The sequence below is a fragment of the Aspergillus luchuensis genome, chromosome 2 (assembly GCF_016861625.1).
Source record: "Aspergillus luchuensis IFO 4308 DNA, chromosome 2, nearly complete sequence".
NCBI lineage: Eukaryota > Fungi > Ascomycota > Eurotiomycetes > Eurotiales > Aspergillaceae > Aspergillus > Aspergillus luchuensis.
In genome coordinates this window covers 298,888-318,880 of record NC_054850.1, presented here as the reverse complement: position 1 = coordinate 318,880, position 19,993 = coordinate 298,888, and the positions used below count along the sequence as shown (strand labels likewise).

The following is a 19,993-nucleotide window of genomic DNA, read 5'->3' as shown; positions in this document are numbered from 1 at the left end:
TGGGAAAAAAAGTTTATCGCTTTCTCTTTTCTTCTTCTTCTTTTGCTTCTCATCCTCTAAACTTTGTGATATTCTTCATACCCTATCCGCTAAAGTACTGCCAATATGGGCTCTACCGGCCAATTTCCCCGCATCAAAGAGATCCGCACCTTCATCATTGATGGTGTGGGATCGGGAGGTGATTACCACAATGTATGCTCAGCAGTGCCGGGAAAATTATTTGCAGACCGCTAATCTTCTTCAACTCAACAGGTCAAAGGAGGTCACTGGTTGATTGACAGCAACATCTCCACCCCGATGACTCGCTGGGCACAATACCGCGGCTCTCGCACATCATGGGGTATCAACGTCCTGGGCTCTTTCTGCGTCGAGATCGAAGCTACCGATGGGACCAAGGGATTTGCCACGGGATTCGGTGGACCTCCGGCTTGCTGGCTTGTTCACCAACATTTTGAGCGCTTTTTGCTCGGTGCAGGTACGGGCCATCAATATCGTCTCCCATGGATGAGCCAGGCTAATATGTATCCCCTCTATAGACCCCAGAGATACCAATGACCTGTTCGAGAAGATGTACCGGGGATCGATGTTCTATGGCAGAAAAGGTCTCCCTGTTGCCGTCATCTCGGTGATTGACTTGGCTATCTGGGATCTTCTGGGTAAGATTCGCAACGAACCCGTCTACAAGCTCATTGGCGGCGCTACTCGTTCGCGTCTGGACTTCTACTGCACTGGACCTCAGCCCGCTTCGGCCAAGGCCATGGGTTTCTCCGGAGCCAAGGTCGCTCTTCCCCATGGCCCTGACGAGGGTACAGAAGGACTGTTGAAGAACGTCGAGTACCTCCGTAAGCAGCGGGAATCAGTCGGTCCCAACTTCCCTCTGCGTGTCGACTGCTACATGTCCCTGAACGTTCCCTACACAATTGAGCTTGTCAAGCGTTGCGAGGCGGAAGGAATCAACATTGACTGGTGGGAGGAATGCTTGACTCCGGATGACTTTGACGGTCATGCACTTCTGAAGAGAGCCCACCCCACTGTCAAATTCACCACCGGTGAGCACGAGTACTCCCGGTACGGTTTTCGGAAACTCGTTGAGGGCCGCAACTTGGACATTCTGCAGCCCGACGTCATGTGGGTTGGTGGTATGACGGAGTTGCTCAAGGTCTCCGCCCTTGCCAGTGCCTACGACCTCCCAGTCGTTCCTCACGCATCTGGACCTTACTCCTACCACTTTGTGGTTTCGCAACCCAACACGCCCTTCCAAGAATACCTCGCCAACTCTGCAGATGGACACACTGTTGAGCCCGTCTTCGGAAATCTCTTCCTCAACGAGCCGATTCCTACCAAGGGATACCTGGATGTTTCAATCCTGGACAAGCCGGGCTTCGGCCTCGAGCTGAACCCTGCTGCGCCTCTTATCCCAGCAGCCTCCATTCTCACTCCTGCGCCTCAGAAGGCACTGGCTGCCCCAGCTGAGAGCCAGCAGGAACCTAACGGCACTGCTTAAGCAGGGTTTTTACGAGATCTCTAGATTACGGCTTCTACAAGATGCTTGATGGCATATTTTCAACCTGTGACGAGATTAGCATTTCTTATACATGTATACATGCTTTACCTTTGTTTCAAATTTTCTTTTACAGAACAATAGATAGGGGCAATGGAACAATCCTCAACAAGACTTGCGAGCAATCCTCCAATGTGGGGTAAATGCCGAATGTGGGGGTGGTCTCGGGGTAACAATGCCACGAGAGGCCCGAGACCGACTCCACTTATTCGAACGTAGATTTACTTCTTTGGTTATGCTGAATCTCCCCGGCGGGGTTGACCAGAAATACCAGCACAAGACGAGCACTCAATCCAGGACTATAAGCTCGCATTATCCCTCTGTTCACTTCAATTCCCTTCAAAGAAACCCCAATCGACCATCACCAGAAGCAACCACCACCACAATGCCCCTCCCCCAAATCCTAGTCGGCAAAGTCGCCGCCATTACAGGCGGTTTAACCGGTATTGGCAGGGTAAGACACAGCAACAAAAAAACAGAACTCATTTGAATATACCAGGCCAGCCTAACATTCTCTTCTCTCTAGGCCATCGCCCTCGAATACCTTCGCCACGGCGCCAAAGTAGCCGTAAACCACCTCGGCGGACCCAAAGAAGAGCCCCTCATCGAAGCAATGCGCAAAGACGTATCTGAAATTATCCGATCCAACAGCCACAGCGACAGCGAGCAGAGCAGCAGATTCATCCTGGTCGCAGGGGACGTAACACAGCCCGAGACGGGGCGGGACTTCGTATCCAAAGCCGTGGAAGCCTTTGGCCGACTCGACGTGTTTGTGAGTAATGCGGGAGTGTGCAAGTTTGAGGAGTTTCTCGAGTACGTTGCCCCCCCCCAATCCCATTCACAAATATTTTCCCTTATCTTTCTACACCCTGAAAAGAACCAATACTAAATACCACATGTCACCAACGGTATAGAGTCGACCCCCCACTCCTCGGCCACACAATCAACACCAACCTGAGCGGCGCATTCTGGGCAACGCAAGCAGCAGCACGACAAATGGCACTAGCTCAATCGCCACCGGGGGGTTCCATTATTGGGATTAGTTCTATCTCTGCGCTTGTTGGGGGTGGACAGCAGACGCATTATACGCCTACGAAGGCGGGCGTGCTTAGTCTTATGCAGTCGTGTGCGGTTGCGTTGGGCAAGTATGGCATCAGATGTAATGCGCTGTTGCCGGGGACGATCCGGACTCAGTTGAATGATGAGGATATGAGTGATCCGGTGAAGAGGTCGTATATGGAGGGGAGGATTCCGTTGGGAAGGTTGGGCCAGCCGCCGGATTTGGCGGGACCGGCGGTGTTTTTGGCGAGTGAGGAGTTGAGTGGTTATGTGGTGAGTATTATTATTCCCCTCTTGTTCTATGTTTGTGGGAAGGGTGTGCTAATGTGGATGGATAGACTGGAGCGCAGATATTGGTGGATGGGGGTGCTTTTGTGAATCTTCAGTAGATAATGATATGATGTGACGATGTTGTCTTTATTGTGGATATACTTCCTCATGGAAATCGGTGTACATACATACATGCATACATACATACATGCCTTCAATATATGATTTGAATACTACGTATTAACTTAGAGTTCAATCCCATATGCCTTGATGGCAACACCACCCCATACACCCTCCTTTTGTTCCTGCGACAAGCCCCTCTTCTCCAGAATACCCTCTACCACACTCCTCCACCGTCTCCAGGCGACTGCACTACCGCCTCCGCCCACATTACACACAGGCCAGTCAGACCCAAACATGACTCGCTCCGGCCCGAACGCATCAAAGACCACATCCGTCCACAGCTGGACCTGGTCGACTAGAGAAGCAATATCCGGCTCCGAATCCGCCGTGAGCGGGGGAAGCTCCGAGAATCCACCGGAAAGCTTCATGTACGCCGTTGGATGCTGTGCCATGGCTGTGATGAGGGAGCTCCATTCCAGGAAATCCGGATGCGTAGCGATCGAGTCGGGCGAGGTGTACGGCAGACGCAGGTTCGGCTTGCACAGGTGGTCTGCAGATACTCGTTAGCCCAAACCTCCCCAAAGAGAGAGGAGCAGAAACTCTGATGGGGAAATAAGGAACAAACATACTAATAACAATCCTAACCCTATCCTTCTTCTCGTCCACCCCCCGATAAACCGTATTCATCATCTCCGCCGCCTCCCTCAACTGCCACATCCCACCTTGACGCGCATCCACCCCCAGATCAAACGCCAACTGCTGCCTCCCTAGCCACCTCAGCCCATCAATGAATTCGGGCTTTAGCATGACTCCGCTCGGCTTATCCTGAACGAGGTACCGCACTCCGCGAACCTTCTTGAATACTTCTTCCGTGCGAGTCCTCTCCCTCACGAGGGAGATGTACTTCTCTAGCGCAGCAGGACCCCCAGGTACAGGCGCCCAGGGTATCATACCTAGACAGAGATGGCGATCTACATCTTTGTGGCCTTCCCCTGGGATAGGATCTCCGGTGATGATCCGGGTGAGGAAGGAGACTTCGTCGAGGGCGTGGCCCCAGCCGCGGGTTGGGTCTGACTCTTCAATTGAGGAGATACGGTCGGTTTCGAGGAAGATGAAGCCACGGAGGTAGTGTGAATTTGTTTCTTCCGGGGATGTGGGAGTGGAGGCGGTTGCGAGGCGGTATTCGTCGATGGAGTGCTGGGAACCGAGTGGGCTGGAGGGGGTGTACCAGGCCAGCGTGGGGAGATGGGATGCTGGGAAGAGGTGGATATGGGAGTCGATGATTGGGGTTGGCATTGTTGTGGATGTAGTACTTTTGTCTTTTTTGTCTATGTGTTCGTGTTCGTGTCGATGTACTTGTGAGGGGTTGAAGTGGTGATCTTCCCGGGAATGCGGGGTTGAGTGCTGCTTGGGATGATTGAAGAGAGGGAAGATAGTGTGAAGACTACAGGATTGAAGAAGAGTCTTGTTGATTAGAATACAAGGTGAGTAGAGCAGCTATCGAAAGAGGGGAACTAGTGATTCAGACTCTCGTGAACATCATGCAATTCAATTCCAGTCAGCAGACGAGGGGATGATGATGATCGGGGATGCATTAGCCCGAGCGCAGGCAGTCCAGACTCCATCGCGACCAACCGATCTGCCTTCTCCCCTCTACTTCTCTGCCTCCTCACTGGCCAGACCCTTGGCAAATGGTGTGAGGACCTTCGGCAGCTCCAGCAGCAGATTTATATACCGAAGTCATAACCTTCTGCTGGATAGTTTTGTGTTCTGTTCAGTGTTCTCAGCTCCACGACTGAACCACAAATTGGGGCGGACCGTCACTCCTCGCCAATCACACTCCGCAACAAACACGATCTGACTTCGGATGCGGGGTTCTTTCAACTGATGCCTAGGTACGAGATCAGTGGCGGGGGTGATATCCGGGATTCCGTTGAATTGGCTTCTCATTATTACTGGCACTTGGCCGATCATGTTCTCTGGACACAAAAGGGAGAAAAAAAAAGAGGGGTTCGGTGGATGACGATGTGACTCGCCTCCAGTTTGTGCCTCGGTTACGGGCCACTTGCGACCTTCATTGCTCCTTTGAATCGACTATCGACACCATAATGTGAAGAGCATTTCTTGGCCCATCTCAGCGATGATCCATCAGGATGATCCCGGTTCATTTAGCGCGTCGACTGGGCCCCCCAGTAATAAAGAGATGCTGCGCCCTTGATCTGCAGCTTCTGAGTCTCGCTCCTCGCACCCTTCATCGTCCCCCCTTCCTCTCCTTGCAACATCGAAGATACCAGTATACTACGAAGATGACTATGTCTGTGGGTGATAGCAATGGCAATGGCAATGGCAGTACAGCTGTGCCGGTGATCCCTGCAAAGCAGAAGGCTGCCATCTATGACCAACCCGGCACTGTCTCCACCAAAGTCGTAGAGATAGATGTGCCCGAGCCTGGTGTGGGTGAGGTCTTGATCAATCTGTATGTGTCACCTTTAGCTCGAACTGGCTGGACATGGTTTATCCAATCACCGAGTGCATTCATCGGACTAATGGCTATTGTAGCACCCATTCAGGCGTCTGCCATTCCGATCTTGGAGTAATGACCAACACCGTAAGTATACAGACGTACCTCTAGCTCAATCACCTCCTAACTCGTCCAGTGGAGGTCTCTACCCTACCCCACACAGCCAGGTCAAGTCGGTGGCCACGAAGGTGTCGGTAAGATCGTCAAGCTAGGCCCTGGAGCCGAGTCTTCGGGCCTGAAGGTCGGCGACAGGGTAGGCATCAAATGGGTGTCCAGCGTCTGCAAGAGCTGCGGTGCGTATGCAGTTCTCTCTTGGCCAGATAGTCCATACTGACAATCAATGACAGAACCATGCCATGCAGGCGCCGACGGCATCTGCTTCAACCAAAAGGTATCCGGATACTACACCCCCGGCACATTCCAGCAATACGCCCTAGGCCCCGCCAACTACGTGACACCGATCCCGGACGGCCTCGCATCCGACGAAGCCGCGCCGATGCTCTGCGCCGGCGTGACCGTCTACGCAGCCCTGAAGCGCAGCAACGCCCGACCAGGCCAATGGGTCGTGATCTCCGGCGCCGGCGGCGGCCTCGGCCACATAGCCGTGCAACTAGCCAGCAAAGGCATGGGACTGCGGGTGATCGGAATCGACCACGGCAGCAAAGAAGAACTCGTGAAGGCCTCCGGAGCTGAACACTTCGTCGACATCACCAAGTTCCCCTCGGACGACAAGGGCCAAGCCATCGCCGCGCACGTCAAATCCCTCGCCGGGGGTCTAGGCGCTCACGCCGTCATCGTCTGCACCGCAGCCAACGCAGCCTATGCCCAGGCCGTACCATTCCTGCGCTTCAACGGTACCCTCGTGTGCGTGGGAATCCCCGAGAATGCCCCGCAACCGATTGCGACCGCGTTTCCTGGCAAGATGATCGCGCAGCATTATACGATTACCGGATCGGCGGTGGGGACGCAGCGAGATGCGATCGAGACGCTGGATTTCGCGGCGCGAGGGATCATCAAAGCCCATTTTCGAACGGAGAAGATGGATGCTTTGACAGGCGTGTTCGAGGAGATGAGTCAGGGGAAGTTGCAGGGTAGGGTTGTTCTCGATTTATCTTGACGTGACGTCTGTGGCTGCTTTGTGTGTTGGTGTTTTAAGGAGTTAGCTGGAGGTCAATGGAAGTTCAATCAGATATATTTCAAGGAAACATGAACGATGCACATAAAGAAGACAACACTGCAGTAACACCATAAACGATGGTCCCATGAACAGGCAGAATAAAGAACCTCAAAGACACACCCAGATTACCATGCAAATGAATGAAACAACCCCGAAAAAGAAAAGAATCCACAAACCAGTCAGTCCCCGTCCCCATAAGAGAACAACAAACACAAAGAAAGACAAAGAAACGAGCGCAAAGAAAAAAGAAATAAAAAAGAATGACCGACGCAGGACTCGAACCTGCAATCTCTTGATCCGTAGTCAAGCGCCTTACCATTGGGCCAGCCGGCCAATTGATGAAATAACCGGTGGATCTTTGGCTATATAAACCAGCCTTAATGTCATTGCTCTCACACACACGCAAAATAACGCGGTGGTGTGGTGGCGGGCGGCCCAAAGATTCTTGTGCTTAAAGCCGCTTATTTCCGGTCTGTTTGGTCTGTCTGTCTGTTGGGCGGGGTGTGTGGTGCTAGTCTTTAGGTGGCATTGGAATGGCTTTTTTTTTTTTTTTTCTTTGTTCACTGATTGCGGGGAATTGGGTCGGGGTGTTACGGAGGATCTGCAGGGTAGTATTTATTGAAGTTTATCTAGTCTTGTTGTAAGGATTAGTGCTGGACGCAGGTGGTGGGCATCTGTGTACTGCGAAGGGGGTAAAATATCCGGAATGAAGGAAGAGGATTGATTAGTGGAAAAAGGACGGGAAAGTATTCAGTATAGCTACGTAGTAGCATAGCAATGCATGAGCTCATTCGTAAAAAATTACAGCGACTCCGAAGGAAGGGATCGATTACACGAACAGTTCCCGAACAGTTTCCCTCAATGCTTGCATTTCGATGGTAGATAACTTCATAACTACGTACTGCTGCGCAATTCCTGTCCAACGACTCTTCCTGCTCAGTCCCGAGTCCACGGGCCTGCGTACCGAGCAGCTGGGAAGGAGGGTCTCAGTCAGACGTGGGCATGTAGTAGTAGGACATGTGGAACTTTCTCCGGGAGGAGCTTATTGGTCTAGCTACCAGACGTATAATATCGAGCGAGGTCGATAGACGTCATTAAGCAGATTCTGAAAGGGCCGCTTTGCGTCGGGGAATCCGACCCAGCGATTCAATGATACCAGAGAAAGTGTATATTTGGAATGGGTAGTTGGGTGCGATGGAAAACCAGGCTGTTGTCCCTTGCTTAATGGCCTTAATGGCCGGTTTGGGGTTGATAACCTTGGTCCTGGGGCGGCCGTTCGGAATTTGAACCGTTCCCTCGGGACCTGAAGCACGCAGTGGGTGGTATTAAGGTTGGCTGATCATGCCAGGACACATTCCTCTGGTACGAATGCAACCATGGGACTGTCTGGGAGCTGCTTTGGTGCGTGTGTCACATCCCGCTAACAAAGTTGGACAGGTACCGTGGTAGCCCGTGGCGGTGCTGTTCCCTTGCACAAGGGACAAAGCAGAAGCTAAGAGGCAAAAGGAAATGCTATCACGTCATGGGCAGAGTGCTGATGCCAGACCAGCTGGATAGTAGGGCCACAGGAGAATTGATGTAGCTTATCTATCAGGTGAATCGAATTGAAACAGTCTCGCGCCTCCGTAATGCAAACAGTGGTGTATAATGCGTATCAATGACAAAGCCGCCCCAACCAACCATGCAATAACAATAACCAAATCAACTGGCCCCTCCAAAGTAGGGGAATGAAACCCTGAGATTCCTCACCGCGTGCGCTTGCTGTAGCCCCGGCTTGTAGACGAAGACGGTCGCTTTTGACCAGCATTGGCAAGAGGTGATTCTGCAGCACGTATCAACGCATCGAGTCTCAGTATATAGGCCTTGGGAGCTCGATCCACTTCAATCCGGCGTAGAATAGCTTTCAACCTGCCCACGAATTGGTGGAGCGCCATAGCCGGTACATGCTCTAGGGCATCAAGAATAAAGAATTCACCAGTTTCATCGGCCTTGCCAATAAGCTGGTGGAAGAGATTGCGTTGATCCTCGTCCTCTCCGTGGAATGTCACTCGGCCACGTTCGTTCCCCTCCAGCGCATCCTTATTACGGCCGCAGATATCCTCCAGCAATGTGACCAAAGTCTTCGCAGCCCCTTCCATACCGTGCGGTGCTCGAGCGATAATGTTTTCCCGGACGCGGTCGACGTTCTCTTGAATTTTTAGAATGACAGTCTCCACGTCCAAATCTCCAGCCTCATTTGAAGCTTGTCCTGTAAGGCAGTAGCGGTCGAAGTCTGCTAGTAGCTTCCGCAATCTCTGATGCACTTTGTCGAAGAAGATCACCGCGCAAGCTGCAATGGGCATCGCCTTGCATAGACTGGAATACACACCGTCGTCGTGCACGGCGAGCCGAAACATTGTGGCTTCAAAGTCTCCCTGTACAACACACTGCTCAGGGGTACGCGACTGTCCTGCATCATCAACAAGATCGAGACGGAACTCCTCAGGCAGTATCACCGGACTAAAGGCCGATAAAATGTCCCGGACTATGTCCTGTCGGCTCATTCCCCCCTCGGCTTCGGAGCGAACATATTGCCAACACAGCTGATCCGCAATGGTTTCCAGCTTGCCATCCAGCAGTTGTTCAACGCGACCAAAGTTCGGAAGACGTCCATCGCTCGACAGAAGAATGTCGGAGGGAGGCGGTTGAGGGACGAAGCAGCCATGAAGCTGATCAAGAAGCCACTTTTACTTCGTGTTAGGATACCGGAAGAGAAAGGAAAATTTTACTCAAGGTGGGGGGATGAGGTTGCTCACAAAAATGTGCTGGCAGGCCACATTGGGCATGCCTGAGAAGGTCGAGCAGGTGCACGTATACCCCTCTGAACCGAGATGAACTCGGGGCTGCTCAATGAATTGGAAATCAAACCCTGTTCGTGTCGTACAGCAGCTGACTACCTTGAACTGACTCGTTAACCCAACGAGAGCCCTGGCTTCGGTGTCGGAGTCAAGCCTGGCGAGATCATAGGTGATCCCTGACTTGCCTCGTACGGACGAAGACGCAGCTGAATCCCCCTCAGCATGACTCTCATCACTTTCGCTTCTCAGGAGCTCGCTGCTGTCGCTATCATCTCTGTGTGGCTCTTTCTCGGGCTGGGAGCGTGTCGTCGGCATGTCGCCTGTTATTGAGAGGTCGTGAAATTGTCTGGTGGGAGCAGACATTGAGAGTTATATGGCAATGGAATTTACTGTGGCTTGTGTGTCCCCTGGCTTGGATTTGTATTTGCTGGCCTCTAAGGCGAGACCGGTCAGTTTATATAGAGTTTGTTCCGAACCAAGGAAGGAAGCGGGTACATTGTACCAGCAACTGCTCCAAGCTTGCCGCAATCGCCTCTGCCACAGCGACCAAAGAGACAATAGAAGCTTCCATATGAACTACCGTTGGTATTTTGACTAACCACTGAGCCTTGGGACCCGCCGTCAGTGGCCCCGACTTTGCCGCATAATGAGTAAATGAGCCATCGTTTGGATATACTCAAGCATACACGTTCCACAATGATCTGGAATTTCCAATCTGCGGTTAGTGTGTCCGGTTAACGCCCACCCACTTGGCACAGGAGACATGAGGATTCTGCGCCACAGATGTAGAGCTACTACAAGCTGCGTGGGATGCTGGGAGAGAGATTTCGTGTAGCTATAGGATCAGAAGTTGCGGCAGGAGAACCATGAAATCACAGGATCCTCCCGGCTGAACCATATTAAGAGCCAAACGGCGATCATGCGCACTTGTGTGTACGAATCATAATGTGCAGCCGAGTTGGCACATCCAACCAGCCTGTAAACATAGTTAAATGTGTCGAAGGAATACTGCACAGGCCCTTGACAATCTGCACCGTTGCAGCAGGTACTTGATCAGTTGGCACAGGCTCCAATGTCAGGCGGCAACCGCTAGGAAAAAGGGGACGCGGTCGAAGCACTGGCTTCGGATTGTATTGCCGCAAGCTGCGCAACTCCTCTTCACATCATGACAGCATATTGCTGTATCCAACGCAGGGATTCCTATGGTGGAAAATTATACTATCGATTATCCTTCCCTGTGATACGTATGCATCTTGTGGCACTGCATTTCTACGCCATCAAATGGCCGAAAGATAGGGATCTCCCTTCCTCAGCCTCGTAATCGAGTCGGAGGGAGAACTTCTGGGCCGCGGGTTCCAATTTGTCGTATCCGCCTTAGGCCGCAAGTAAGGGTACCGGATTTCGTGATGCGCCGCAATCTCTCTCGTACCACATCTGCGGCACTATGCAGCCTGATTAGACGTTCTCTCCATGTGGCACAAGCGGCGCTGCCTCAGAACTGGGTCTTCAGATACTATAGATTTCCATGGTGGGTGAACTCGACCCACGATTCGCTTGTAGAGAGTTTGCGGGAAGGAATTAATAGGCGCCCCTCTCTCGACCACACACTCGGAACGCCTATCTCTCCTTCCCTCTGCGACCACCGGAGACACCGAGCTGGACTAGATTGCGACATTCAGTGCAGCCCAAGCCTGTACCACTGGAACAAAGAGAGTAGCCACCCTGAGGCTGTGTGCGGTGCTTCCACCTATCCTCTTACCGTGGCTACCTTCCATGCCACCGCAAGACTGGCAAGCACTCGTAAATTCTGGTGTGTATCAATGCTTGAATTTCCTCCCGATAACGTAACAATGGGGTCTCTGACTCTGGGAGCTCCGGTATTACCCATAGTGCATGCCTTGGGCTCCGTAAACTGGGTCCCAGTTTGATGAGATTGAAACTTCTGCTCTCACCGGACTAATCAGCTCCCAGGTATTCACGAAGAATTACTCATTGCTCACCATATTATTGTATGCTTATCTCAAAGTGGGGTAGAACCCTGACGGCGCCAAAGAGGAAATAGAGGATCACAGCCAAAGGTGCTCGGCCACTCCTCAGTTAGCGCTGAACGTGGGACTGCTGTTTCGAATTCGCCATATAAACGAATGGCGCCAGAGAACCATGATCCATTCAGCAGAGGAGCGCAATGTGGCTGTAATCTCTGCGTAATCGGAAATCTTTGGTGTTTGACCGAAAGTGACTGCGAGTTGTCTTGTGGGGAGCTGGACCCGTGACCACTGGCAGCAAGAGCCTCCTTCCAACGCCGGCTCTTCTACTCTCTCACTTCAAGAAGCTCAATACAATTAGCAATGAGACAGTAAATCATATACTCTTGACCTCTCTTGATTGTACGTAGCTTATGTAAAAATGAACTTGTAAGAGCCTATACACGCTTATAGTATTAATCATATACAGAACGACTAAAGAAACGGGTAATAGTGCGGAGAAAGAAAGCTAAAAGTAGAAACCAAAAGCATCTACCGTTGTCTACTAGAGACAGAATATGAAATTCGTCATGTCGTCAAATGCCTGTCTGGCAGAAAGTGATTAATAGCTATCCTCAAGGGCGGCTTGTTTCAGTGTTCATCCTCGCCGCATTTCTCCTTTTGGCATTCTCCAATGCTTTCCGAAGCCTCTCCTGATGCTCGGGATCTTCTTCGGGCTTCCGTGGTGCAATATCAGTCGTGAGATGCTGGGCTACCGGCGCTAGCGTATCGGCAGGCATCTGTGATGAAGAACCAGTTTGATCAACTATAGGAGGCTTGCCTAAAGACTCCAGGAGACCATTTATGCTAGTGATAATATTTGCAGGCCCAGACCTGATACTTTCGAGTTTGGACTTGAGATCCGCTTGGATCTTTGCGTCTTCCTTCCTTTTCTCATCATCAAGCCGGCGGAAAACATCCGCATCGGCGTCTGAATAACGCGCTTCGGCCACAGAAACACTGTAATCAGCATCGTTGAGTACCGAATCAGCCATGTTGAAATTGTGCAAGATGGACTCAGAATCTTTACGCAAAGACTCAATCAGGTTGTATACTGATTTCAGCAACTGTTCCACCTCGGAGTCTGGCAGCCCCGACGATCGAATGGTCGCGGTATCGACCTTGGCCACCTTCGCAGCAACTTCGTCAAGGAGGCTCTGGTTTTCACCCAACCCGTGCATGATGGCATCGTCAAACGAGTCCATCAGACGGTTAGCTCTATTATCTCGCTCTCTAGCCGCTTCCAGGATGTTGCGTTTCTCCATCTGGTCGAAATCGTGATCCACGCCTTTCAGGGCCACGGAGTCGCCCATGAAAACAAGAGGCCGCCTCTCAGCCTTCTTCCGCCGGCGCTCCCGATCCAAAGCAATTTCGAGACGTTTTTGGTAACGTAGCTCGAGTTTGCGATAAATTTCATTCACCGTCCTCATTGTGTGCGACAGATTGTACCTGTCAGTGGTCGCAGACTTGGCCCGTCCATTTTCATGATCAAGTTGAGCAAGCGCGGCTTCGTAGAGCGCCTGAAGCGCAGCTATTTCTTCTTTCAAGCGTTGATCCAAAGGCTCGAAAACATCGGCAACAAACTTGTCCAACTCCTGTCTTTCTTCGTCTAGCTGAGCACGAGCCTCCTTCTGACGGAACTCCTCCTCCAGTACATTGATATCGGCATAGCCAATCTCCTTCCCATTGAAGAGCGCATCGATGCGCTTCTCCGACACCTCCTGGCGTTGGATCCGTTCCCTATCCAATTGCTCTCTGCGCGGTTTGCTTGAAACTTCCCAAGACTTTACCGCCTCCCTGATGTACGAGAAGTCATTGGAGTAATTCTCCAGATCCTTCCTAGTCGTCATATTCCACGAGCTTTCCGATTGTTTGGACATCGGCGATGAAGCCATGGACCGCAAGTCGTCAACTGGACCAGCTGGCTTGCCATGTCTGAGAGAAGCCGGCAGTGGTGGCGGAGAGGACGTTTTCCGGGGTGCTCTCTTTCGGTAGGCAATGCTCTTCTCCCTTATCAGCCCAATGAACGTTTCATCAAATTCATTTCGACGCGGGGGCACTGCTGAACCCGGTCTATCTCCGGGATGAGGTGGTGGAGCGTTCGACATTACCCGCCCACTCTCAGCTGACGCCTGCCGCAGGTCGGAATAGGCTTGATATGCAGGCCGATCAAACACAAGCACATCAGAGCCTCGTTGGGGGCCTTCAGTATAGCGAAACGGGGTATAAATCGGCTGTGGAGGGTTGGTGGTCAGAGGGGGTAAGGCATGTTCATGTCGGGCATCACCGAGCATGGAGGGTGGCACTGATGTCGCTCGTGACGACGTAGCATGAGCGACAAAATCAGTGTGGTATTTATTGCTCCCTGTAAGCGAGGCAGATCTCTGTAATTTTGTTACGCTGGGTGTCTGTATTTTGGGAAGAATGGGACGTCCTCCAGGACTGTAGCTGCCATCTTCCGAGTCGTCATTCCCACTATTCGAGAACACATGGTCGCCTTCGGTTTCGACTGGTATCAGACCGGATCCCACGTCATCATTCGAGTCTTTGGTCGATGCGCGTGGAGTGGACGTTTGTTGCCGCGGACTCTCTCTGAGATTCTCATCCACTGGCGCCGGTTCAGGCTCAATGTTGAACAGGATCTCTCGTAATTTGGTCTCCTTAGCCATAAATGCTGTGAATATATTGAAACGTTCCGCATCGGAGTCAGCCACTGCCTCCTTTCGAAGCATTGCGACATATCGTTCCAACGAGGATTTGGACCAGGGATCAAGATCATCATACGGATCGAGTGGTACAAAGGCAGGGAGGATTGTCCGTTTATCCGTAGTTGGCCCGTTGGTGACACTGTTCGACTCCACTGAGCTTGACCCAGACTGAACTTGCTTTCGAGGAATTATGGATTCCTGTCTAGGCGTCGGAGTCTCGATTGGGCTCTGTTTTCGCGGAGGTAAAATGCCTGTGCTGACCCGAGACACTGAGCTCTGAGGATTCTGCTCAGCTGATGTTTGCGCGATAGGACGGTTCCAAGCTTCGATGATGCCGTCAATGCTTTCAGCGGTTTCATAAGTGGAGTTGTTACTCTGAACAGATACAGTACTATCCATCCTGACTGGTTGGGGTGGAGTACCCTTTACCGCGGGCTGACTGGTCAAAGGGCTTTCACTTTGACTCGTTGTTTGGAATGCATTACTGGGAGGCGTTATAGGGCTGACAGATTCAGCCTTTTTCACCGGCTCTTCAATACTTGTCGGGCGACTCTGAGGCACCTGTGACTGTGGGCCCGAAGATGGCCCATCCTGGGGCCGAGAGCCAAAGGCATCTAAATCATCAATACTCCCTGGAGTGGGTGTCAGATGCTCCCAGTCTGAAGGCCCGCCAGAGGCTAGGACAGAAGCGCTAGTCGGGGCATTGAGAGGGCTGGTCTTGGGAGGCACCGGTGGAGGAACGACGGGCGGTGTTCCATGTGCTGTACTCAAAGTCGCAGCCACAGGAGCCTGCGGAGGCCCGGGTAGTGGCTGGCTCTCATAAGATACTGGAGTGCTTGGCTTGGGGGGTGGAGCTTGGGAAATGGCCAGATTAGGTGCATTATTGCCGGTGGATTGTGGATGGCTTGGCAAAGTCGCTGGCTGCTGCACCGAGGAATCGTGATACTGACCCAATGGGGAACCAGAGTAGGGAGGAGGAGGAACCGGAGGTGGTTGCTGCCATAGGTTGCTCTGCTGGGCACTTGGGCTCTGGTAACCAGTGGAATTAGCCGGGGGCGGTGGTGGAGGCTGTAACGGCGAAGCGCTGTCAGATTGCTGGGGAGCATATGGAGGATTCGATGGCCACTGCTGGTAGGAGGTATTATCCGCTGGTTGGGTCGCCCAGCCTGGAGCAGCTGGTAAAGGTTTGTTTGGGTCTAGCGGGCTCACAACTGGAGACTGCGCCTGTGGTGATTGCGCCGTGCTTGAAGGCCGCGGCTAATTGGTTTATGCTCGTCAGAATATTGCGATCCCATCAGGGGGTAAATCAATAAAACGTTCAACAACACTCACAGGTAGTGGTGGGGGCGACTGCGCATGAAGTTGGTGCCTGTTGTACTTGACTCCCCATGAAGTGGTGTCGGAGCCTGCAACGGCAGAAACGGGGGATATGCTTGTACCGGGATGAACATTAACTGCTGAAGGAGGATTGGAAATTTGACCGTAGATGGTGGGGTTGTAAGGAGATGATGATGTAGTTGTCGGACGCGGAGGAGGCGGTGGAGGGGGCGGGGAAGAAGCGCGCCATGATGGTTGTTGCGGAGGATGATGGCGAGATGAAGCCGATTGCTGCGTGTTGGAAGAAGGCAGACGCCATTCGGGCTGTGGAGGACCCGAACTTTGCGACCCATACATCTTTGGAGGGGGGGGAGGAACTCTTCCGCTACGTTGATGCTGGTCGCAAAAGTAAAAAAAAATAAAGAAGAGACAGAAAAGAAGGAAAAAAAAGGCCTTCCGCAAGGTCGTCTCCCTCCGATGAATCTTTATTAGAAGAAGAGATGAAGAGGAGGAGGGATGACCTCAAGCGACAAGCTGCTCCCTAAGGCAGGCCACGAGGCAGATCGGCTGACCGGAAAGGAGGTCACTCACTCTCTGTGCCTTATCTTTCTCTCCTATTCTCTCTGTCTGTCGCTCTTTCCTGTCTTTTCTTTCCCTTCCCTCTTGCCCTCTTCTCAATCATGCAAGTGACCAAAATAATCTCAGCTCTGGGGAGAATCAGGAGCAGCAGAGCTTCACGCTTGAAAGTTGCCGAGTCGCCAAATTTCAATCCAATGGATGCTATCGTCCCTGCCACGATCCATTTATATCCACCATTCAGTGACGCCGCTACTACTACTAGTTCATTGCGTTTCCCGCACTTGCTCCACCATCATGAACTGCCATCATCCCAGTGTCCACCAGCACCTCTACCAACTTAAGTATACTTACTATCGAAGATATAATGCTAGACCAAATCAATTCTGGGTCCTCTGCTTGAAGAATAGCCATCATGGGATACTGACTCAGATAAATACACTGATGACCCCACAGCAGAGAGTCATCATATACTTATTGGTTGGATTGTCAGTCATTCCGGTGGGGATATAATACCCTATATTATACTACTACACTTTTATAGATCTACCGATTACAGTTTGAACCCAGAAACCCTGACCCATCTAACACTCTCTCAACATGAACAATGTCAATGAGCTCAATATACTGCTACCATTCTCTCTGAATTGGTGGTTCTTATTCGCGCACACAATGGCGACGCCTACAAAGAATTTGTAACTTTATGGAACAACATCCTCTTTGTGAGGTTCTTTCATGATGATATCTCCTCTTCTATTTATAGCCTCTCAAAGAAGGTATTTACCAGAGATTCATCAGTCAAGCACGCTCGCATTATAAAGCGCAGCTGCTACTTCCTTTACATTATCTGCCCCGACTATCATTTCATTTCCAAGCTTTCTGTTTGCTTCTTCCACCCCCGTGCAAGGCAGCAGCACATACTAGAAGCGATATTCTTGGATACCCAGCAGTCCTTCTATTAGTACACTATTGACGAGGCTCGCCTGCAGTCTGATCTATTTTGCTACGAGCCACGTCTCGGAAACTAGGTTAGGTGCTTCAACTGGCAGCATCATGTCCAAACGTCCATACGACGATGATAACGATGACTCTGACCTATATGCCTTTCCCCCAAGGCCTGATCTCTTTGATCAAACAAAATGGGCACCGCATGTGAGCAGAGAAGATGCAAGGATCGCGCATCGTTTCTGGTCCCTTCCGGACACTGTACTTGGAGACAGCCTAGGAGAGCAACCCCGTTATACCCAGCCCAGGGATGCGGGCGACAATCCCGCAGCACATGCGCTCGCAAGGAATGTCTATGACCACTTGATGCACGACGAAAGATTCCTAACGCCAATTAATCCCACAGATTGGCAAAGGGAATGGACCAATTCCGGGCTGAACAACAGGGTCTGGTCATTCCGCGACATCTTTGAAGGGCAGGGTCTCGATCTTGGGGAAGCCACGGAAGATCTTAATGAGGTGGACGGGCAGCTTATCAGGGATATGAAGGCCCTCCAGCTAAGAGCCGCCCTAGGGAGCCGAAACCTCTCAACTGAAGGGACGGTTCCCGTATTACGCCGGCGACTTCAGGACTATAAACGCAAAGTGTATCATCAATATCGCGTCCTGCCTCGAAGTGATCTGTCGCAATGGGGTGTCCACAGAGATGACGCGCGAAAGTACACTATCGAGATCAGCGACGATGATGGTATAGGTGCATTGGATATGTACACTTGTGCTATTCTTGCCAGCCCATATAATCCAGCTTATTGGCTGAGCCGGGCTTACTGCCATTACCAACAAGCGTTTTTTGACCTTGCCATCGGGGATGCTTATCGAGCAGAATATCTCTGTGACGTTCTTTATGATGCACATCGGCGAAGTATCCAGCCTGGGCTCTATACGCGGATATGGCACGCTCTGGAACAGCATATTATGGTTCAACCTAGAGATCCTATCACCGGTAATTTATCTGCAGAAGCTACACTGTTTCGCAGGTTCAATGGGGTTAATTTCTTCGTACCCACTATCCGGAAGGCCACCCAGCACGTTCTTGCTCTTAGTCTCATGGCGCTCCAGTGTTGGGACGACTATAAAACAAGGGGTCGTCTTCTTAGAGCTAGGACAGTGAATGCGGACCGTGACTTGATGCCATTTCAAGAGCGCGCCAAAGTCATGAAATCCGTTGCTGACAGAGCCAAGACGGCCAAGGCAAATACTGAGTACTATTATTACGAATCACGAGCCGGACACACTTCAGGAGACAGGATATATCCCCATGACGCAGACGACATCGATCGTGCTGCAGTCGCCTTTACGGAGAAGGCAACAGATGCCTTTTTCAACCAGAATGGAAGCCTCCCTTGGAAGAAGTGCAAGATTGCCGCCAGCAATGATCAAGGTAACACACAACTGAAAGTGGTTGCGACAGAGGATATTGCAAAGAATGAGGTCATCTTTGTCGAAAATCCCCCAATCAGAGGCCATCTCGAGCTGCCAAAGCTACCCATCAAAGTGGTACCATTAAAGTGTGACAATTGCCGGAGAACCTTGCCCGCCGAGCATCTGGAGGAATACACTCGTGAATTCGGACAAGGGAATGTCCGTGAAGCATGCAAATGTATCACACAGCCTGTCCCCATCCCATTCTGCCCTGCGCTAAACGATGACGATCCAACTTGCGTCGAGAATGCTCAAGCACGGTATCACTATCGTGTCTGTGGTGAAGACTGGGAATGGCTACACGACTCCATGCGGCCCGTAAGAGTCGTGGACCTCGACAAACGTCCCCATTACGAGTGCTCGTTTGAAGCACAGGCGACTTTACTGAGTCTCCTCCTGCGTGAAATATTTGACATCACCCTTCACCGAAGAGAAACCCAAGATCCCAACCTCATGGCGCACGAAATCGACGAGCTTGTCGCGCTTGAAAACCCCCATAACTGGACCAATCGAAGGTTTCCCTTCAGCCTGACCGCCAACGTCCATGTCCCCTTTAATATCCTCTTACAACTCGGCGTCGACATCTTCCGCGACCTTAGCTTCGACACCTGGGTCATCCAACTCATTTTGAAGAAGCTGACTGTCAACGCCATCCCCTGCGGGGGTAAGCGTCTCCAAAAGACGAACATTATCAAGAGTAAACCCTTGCCAAAACTGGAAGCTGACCTGACGACTGATGATTTACCAACTTTTTGGCCCACTTTCTCCAAACTATATTTATATCCTGGACACAGTCTGTTCAACCATGCGTGTCCTACTAAGTACAACGCCAGCTGGGCCTATTACGGCGACGAGAACCCTAATCTGATCATCTTGTGGTCATTCAAAGACATCAAGAAAGGTGATGAGATCCGCATCCCGTATTTTCACACTCTCGATACGGGTGTCTCCACTAGCACTCTGGAACGTGCTCTCGGAGGACCTTGCAACTGTGGCGGGCCTCATCTCGATGAAAAACATATACCACCACCACCCACTTAACAAGAAACAAGCGACCTGAAAGTACGCGACAGAAGAAAAAAGCGAAACCATCATAACGAAGGATACAGATAGGATCTTGGTGATATAGTCTGTTTGTTTCTAATCTTTATATATATCTATACAATTGATGTCAAAGCTGATGATGTTTGGCCACTGAGCCATCCCCGCTACACTACTCTTCGAATTGCTTCGTTTACTTGGCGTGTGATCTGTTGTTATTTCTTGATTACTCTCTCCGCATTGGACAGTGGCATTTCTTCTTCATTTACTATCAATTATCTTCAATCCTCTCTCTTGTTATAGTGTTATAGTAGACTATGCACATACGATGCACACTTCCTGAACGGCCTTA

General features: G+C 51.3%; 7 protein-coding genes and 1 non-coding gene across 8 annotated transcripts; 4 read left to right on the top strand and 4 right to left on the bottom strand.

The window, feature by feature from the left end:
- Positions 1-105: 105 nt before the first annotated feature.
- Positions 106-1,504, top strand: AKAW2_20118A (L-rhamnonate dehydratase; the record flags this gene model as incomplete). Its single annotated transcript, XM_041684796.1, has 3 exons — positions 106-192; positions 253-475; positions 537-1,504. The coding sequence occupies 3 exons, from the start codon at positions 106-108 to the stop codon at positions 1,502-1,504; spliced, it is 1,278 nt and encodes a 425-aa protein (XP_041538944.1).
- Positions 1,505-1,946: 442 nt separating this feature from the next.
- Positions 1,947-2,998, top strand: DHG2 (SDR family NAD(P)-dependent oxidoreductase; the record flags this gene model as incomplete). The annotated part of the gene is made up of 3 exons (XM_041684795.1): positions 1,947-2,015; positions 2,088-2,374; positions 2,476-2,998. 3 exons carry the CDS (start codon positions 1,947-1,949, stop codon positions 2,996-2,998), a joined length of 879 nt encoding a protein of 292 aa, XP_041538943.1.
- Positions 2,999-3,135: 137 nt separating this feature from the next.
- AKAW2_20116S (uncharacterized protein) lies at positions 3,136-4,309 on the bottom strand (the record flags this gene model as incomplete). The annotated part of the gene is made up of 2 exons (XM_041684794.1): positions 3,136-3,563; positions 3,643-4,309. The coding sequence occupies 2 exons, from the start codon at positions 4,307-4,309 to the stop codon at positions 3,136-3,138; spliced, it is 1,095 nt and encodes a 364-aa protein (XP_041538942.1).
- Positions 4,310-5,166: 857 nt separating this feature from the next.
- AKAW2_20115A (zinc-dependent alcohol dehydrogenase) lies at positions 5,167-6,651 on the top strand (the record flags this gene model as incomplete). The annotated part of the gene is made up of 4 exons (XM_041684793.1): positions 5,167-5,489; positions 5,573-5,621; positions 5,671-5,827; positions 5,882-6,651. 4 exons carry the CDS (start codon positions 5,167-5,169, stop codon positions 6,649-6,651), a joined length of 1,299 nt encoding a protein of 432 aa, XP_041538941.1.
- A 321-nt stretch (positions 6,652-6,972) lies between these two features.
- AKAW2_t20001S lies at positions 6,973-7,044 on the bottom strand. Its single transcript has one exon. It is a non-coding gene; the product is annotated as a tRNA-Arg (tRNA).
- A 1,412-nt stretch (positions 7,045-8,456) lies between these two features.
- AKAW2_20114S (uncharacterized protein) lies at positions 8,457-9,911 on the bottom strand (the record flags this gene model as incomplete). Its single annotated transcript, XM_041684792.1, has 2 exons — positions 8,457-9,434; positions 9,507-9,911. 2 exons carry the CDS (start codon positions 9,909-9,911, stop codon positions 8,457-8,459), a joined length of 1,383 nt encoding a protein of 460 aa, XP_041538940.1.
- Positions 9,912-12,147: 2,236 nt separating this feature from the next.
- Positions 12,148-15,954, bottom strand: AKAW2_20113S (uncharacterized protein; the record flags this gene model as incomplete). The annotated part of the gene is made up of 2 exons (XM_041684790.1): positions 12,148-15,537; positions 15,613-15,954. The coding sequence occupies 2 exons, from the start codon at positions 15,952-15,954 to the stop codon at positions 12,148-12,150; spliced, it is 3,732 nt and encodes a 1,243-aa protein (XP_041538939.1).
- Positions 15,955-17,226: 1,272 nt separating this feature from the next.
- On the top strand, positions 17,227-19,641 carry AKAW2_20112A (uncharacterized protein; the record flags this gene model as incomplete). The annotated part of the gene is made up of 1 exon (XM_041684789.1): positions 17,227-19,641. One exon carries the CDS (start codon positions 17,227-17,229, stop codon positions 19,639-19,641), a length of 2,415 nt encoding a protein of 804 aa, XP_041538938.1.
- Between the last annotated feature and the right edge of the window lie 352 nt (positions 19,642-19,993).